The following is a 5000-nucleotide window of genomic DNA, read 5'->3' as shown; positions in this document are numbered from 1 at the left end:
TCTCCCTTTCCCCCGTTCCCTCCTTCCTTCCCTCCCCTCCCTCCCCTCCCCTCTACCATCTTTAGCAAACCCTCATTTTTTTTCCCTTCTTTTTTGCACCCTCTCTTCGCAAGGACACCGAATTATTTTTAGCTGTGATCTCTCTCTCTGTCGTATAAATTATGCATGTCATTGAGTGCGTTCGAGTTTGCGCGAAGGTAGCTAAGAGAAACTTTTATTTTAAGGGAGTATTGTTGTTATTCTTGTTCGCCTTTGTCTATTTTTTTCTTTCTCTGTGTTTCTTCTTTTTATTTTTATTTTACTTTATTTGTTTATTTATTCATTTTGGAAGGGGTGTTATTGGTTGATTTTTAGTTATGATTTAACTTGTAATCGGTTTTATTATCATTATTAGTTTTCAAATTGGTTTTAATTGTAGTTGTTGTAGTTATAGTAGTAGTCGTTATGTATCTATTACTATTAATAATATTGTCTGTTATTATTGTCAATGTTATTGTTGTCATTATCATTTTACTGATATTATTGTAGTTATTATTATTATCATTGTTGTTGTTGCTATTATTGCTACTATTATCATTACCATTATTTGTTGTTTTTATCCTCCTCATATTTATTATTATTAGCATTGTTGCTATTTTTTGTTATTACTGTTGTTCGATTTTATCTTATCTCTAATTACATTTTGATTCAGTTATGTTTGTTTTAAAGAAGCATGTTTTCTTCTTAAGACAGAGGAAAAAATACAATGAAGCATGGGAAGTGTAAAGCATGTAATAATGATAATGATAATAATGACAATAAAAATGATAATAGTAATTATGATACTAAGAATAATGAAAAAATAACAATGATGATAATAATGATAATAATAATAATAGTAATAATGATAATAATGATAATTATAAAAGTAATGATGATGGTAATAATAATAACAATAATAAAGATAATAATAATGGTAATGTGGGTGATAATGATGATGATGATGATGATAACAATATCAACAAAAACAACAGCAATAATAATAAAGATGATAATAATAATGGTAATGTGGGTGATGATGATGATGACAATAACAACAACAATAACAACAGCAATAATAATATAAACAACAACAATAACCTTCACAAAACGGCCAAAAATGAAAGACCGGACAAGAATTCGCTTCCGAAGAGGGGAAAAAGTCACGGCGACTCGTAATAAAAAGCTTCAGGTGTCCAAAGACCAGCTTGCTATCTGCTTGTTGTTGGTGGGTGTACTCTGTGACCTCGGAGGGCGGCGTAAATAAGGATGCTTGTGTGAGTCTTTGTACGTGTGTGTGTGTGTGTGTGTAGAGGGTGGAGGGGGTAGAGGGAGGTGTGTGAGGGTGGGTGTTTGTGTGTGTGTGTGCGTGTGAGAGAGAGAACGTGTCTGTGTGTGTAGGTGGTTGTGTGTCTTTGTACGTGTGTGTATGTGTGTGTAGGGGGTGGAGGGAGGTGTGTGAGGGTGGGTGTTTGTGCGTGTGTGCGTGTGAGAGAGAGAACGTGTCTGTGTGTGTGTGTGTGTGTGTAGGGGGTGTAGGGGGTTGTATGAGGGTGGGTGTTTGTGCGTGTGTGTGAGAGAGAGAGAGGAGAAGAAAGAAGAGAGAGAGAGGAGGGAGAGAGAGAGAGATTTTTTTAAGATTTAGTTTTAATTCCATTTGTTACAATGGATATTCTTTGCTGTCAGAGAGAGAGAGAGAGAGTGGGAGGGAGACAGAGAGAGAGAGAGGGTGGGTGTGAATGTATGTATGTGTGAGAGAGTGTGTGTATGTGTGTGTTTTAGTTAGCATGACGTACTTGATTTATATAATGCTGCTGAGTAGGATAGTGAATTGTTATTGCTATGTGTATGTATAATAAGCATGCGTGTGTGCGTAAATGCGTACGAACAATATACAACATACATACATACAACATACATATACAGTCTTATACTGTATAAACATTTATACCATATTTTGGATAGATACAGGGATATGTAGATGTATATATGTATAGAGAGATACTTCATAGATAGTGAATTCGCCACTATGTGTGTGTGTCTGAGTGTGTAAGTCGAATTGTGTGTGTGTGTGTCCGTGTGTGTGTCTGTGTCCGTGTTTCTGTGTGTGTGCATGTGTATGTGTGTGCATGTGTATGTGTGTGAAAGGTCGTGTTTGTGTATGTGTGTGTCCGTGTTTGTGTGCGCATGCGTTGTGTATCCATACGTGCGTTTGTGTATGCATGTGTCGGCGTGCGCGTGTTTCCGAGCGCGTGTCCCCGCGCCTTCATACCCCACGTGTGAAGGTAAAAGGCAGAGGAAGGTCAGCCAGCCAGTTACACGAGATGCTGTAGCCGGCTTCCCCAGGGGCGGAGTGCAGGGCCGGCGCGAGAGTGGGCCTTCCCTCGAAAGAAAAAAAAACGAAAAAAAAATGGAAAACCTGTTCAGTAAGCACCCACATAGTTCTTTCCCGCCCCTCCTCCCTCCTCCCTCCCCCTATCTCTCGCAGGCCCTGTGAAGGTAACTCTTATATATATATATGAGGTTTATAGGCATAGTGGTATAGAAAGAGGGGGGGGGGAGATGTATGAAAAAATAGACACAGACAAGTAGACAGGTATAGAGAATGAAGGGGAGAAGAAAGGGAGAGATAGAAAGGGGAGAAACAAAAAAGAAGAAGAAGAAGAAGAGGTATACAGAGGTGTTTTAGACGAAAATAATGTAATACCCAATGGCAATTCTCATCCAATACAGACTTTTCAGAGTGAAATAGATTTGCCAATCCGTAAGTACATCGCTTCTCATAGTGAAATAGATATGTTAAGCCGTAAGTCTTTTTCTTTTTATCTCGTACTTTATATATATATATATATATATATATATATATATATATATATATATATATATATATATATATATATATATATATATATTTATTTATTTATTTATTTATTTATTTATTTATTTATCGCACAAACACACGAAGATCAAGTCAGATAAGTTCAGTAAGGAAGAACACAAACAACAAGTTCACAAAGGTCAGAATACGGCGATATCAAATCTGATAAACGCACCTATTGCGGGCATAAAACTGGCTTATTTTCGTCGTCCGAGAGTAAGTGGAGAAAGAGGAATAAAGAGTAATAAGCATGAATGAACAAAATGATTTCTCCATTGGCCGAGGGAGGGGAGAGTGGGACCGTCACCCTCGCTCACTCTTGGCCGAGTCGTCACCCTAATCTCGTCCTTATTTAGGTTGGGTTTATGGCCCTGTCTTCACCCTTGTGCAAGTGGAGGTCTGACCATTGCGTCACTCTTTATTCATGTTTCGTTATAAGCCTTTTTTTATCCATGTCTTTGTTGTCACTCTTTTTGTTTGTTTGTTTTTAAATAAAGTTATTGACGCTTTTATTCTTGCTTCACACTTAGTTTATCTGATCTCGCGTCTGTTTATATTTTCCTCACCCTGATAGATAAAGGGTAGTGTTGGCACCCTTGTCCGTGATGGGTTATGATCCGTGTGTCACCCTTGTCTATCCGCGGTCTGGTCTATCTCCATTTTACTCATCTCCGTCACCCTTGTCTGTTTTGAATCTTGTCTATTTCCTTTTCTAATCTTCGTCACCCTTGTTTGTTTTTAATCTGGTCTATCTCCTTTTCTAATCTTCGTCACCCTTGTCTGTTTTGAATCTTGTCTATCTCCTTTTCTAATCTTCGTCACCCTTGTCTGTTTTGAATCTTGTCTATCTCCTTTTCTAATCTTCGTCACCCTTGTTATTGTCTTTCGTATCACCCTTCGTGTTACCTTCGTTATAACCCTGAATGATTATCTGCTGAGTTAACCCTTTCTTCACCCTTCGTGTCTCACCCTTGTCAGTCTGGCCCTCACTCTAACCTCTTTTTCTAATCTCCCCGATAGATGGAATGTCGATTCATCCACCTCTCTCACCCTTGCGTGTGTCGAGTCATCACCCTCCCTCACCCTTACCCCCTCGCCCTCGCATGTGTCGAGTCATCACCCTTCCCTCTTCACCCTTGCATGTGTCGAGTCATCACCCTTCCTCACCCTTACCCCCTCACCCTTGCGTGTGTCGAGTCATCACCCTTCCTCACCCTTACCCCCTCGCCCTCGCATGTGTCGAGTCATCACCCTTACCCCCTCACCCTCGCATGTGTCGAGTCATCACCCTTCCTCACCCTTGCATGTGTCGAGTCATCACCCTTCCCTCTTCACCCTCGCATGTGTCGAGTCATCACCCTTCCCTCTTCACCCTCGCATGTGTCGAGTCATCACCCTTCCTCACCCTTACATGTGTCGAGTCATCACCCTCCCTCACCCTTAGCCCCTCACCCTGCCGTCCCAATGCCTTTATTTTTATTTTTATTCTTTTACTGACCCTTAATTTTGTTTTTTGTTTATTTTTTCTTTTTTATTCTTGTTTTTAACCCGCATCCTCTCTCTCTTCTCTCCTCGACAGATCAAGCTGGTGAACATCAACCCGACAGACCTTGTGGATGGCCGACCTTCCGTGGTGCTGGGCCTCATATGGACCATTATCCTGTACTTCCAGGTAGGAGCGTCGCCCTTATTCCACCATGACTATAAGTGCGGGGCGTGTGAGGTTAAGATTGGCTTTAGGTCCCTCTTTGATTCGGTCAGAAATATGAGGATATTGAAGTGGTCTTGTTCGGTGTGAGGAGGATGGGGGGATAATGAGGAGGAGGAGGAAGAGGTGGAGGAGGGAGGGAGAGGGAGGAGGGAGAAGGAGGTGGGGGGGGGGGGAGGAAGTGGAAGGAGGAGGAGGAAGAGGAGGAGGGAGGAGGGATGGGGGATAATGAGGTGGATAATGACGAGGAGGAGGAGGAGGAGGAGGACGAAGACGAAAAGGAAGAGGATGAAGAAGAAGAGAAGTAGGAAGAGGAAAAAGAGAAGGTATAGAGCAAGGAGTAGGTGGAGAAAGGGTAGCAGGAGGAGGAGGAGGAAGGTGCATGATCTGAGGGGA

General features: G+C 41.3%; 1 protein-coding gene across 1 annotated transcript in view; it reads left to right on the top strand.

Moving 5' to 3' along the window:
* The window catches only part of LOC113823000 (Muscle-specific protein 300 kDa), a gene marked incomplete in the record, with an annotated part of 352771 nt that overhangs the window by 101383 nt on the left and 246388 nt on the right, over nt 1–5000 (top strand). The window contains 1 exon segment of the mRNA XM_070135434.1: nt 4476–4568. Within this exon segment, the coding sequence (XP_069991535.1) occupies nt 4476–4568 (93 nt within the window).

Source organism: Penaeus vannamei, chromosome 20 (genome assembly GCF_042767895.1).
Source record: "Penaeus vannamei isolate JL-2024 chromosome 20, ASM4276789v1, whole genome shotgun sequence".
Taxonomy (NCBI): Eukaryota; Metazoa; Arthropoda; class Malacostraca; order Decapoda; family Penaeidae; genus Penaeus; species Penaeus vannamei.
Note: the sequence above shows the minus strand (reverse complement) of the source record. Positions and strands in the feature narration are given on the sequence as shown.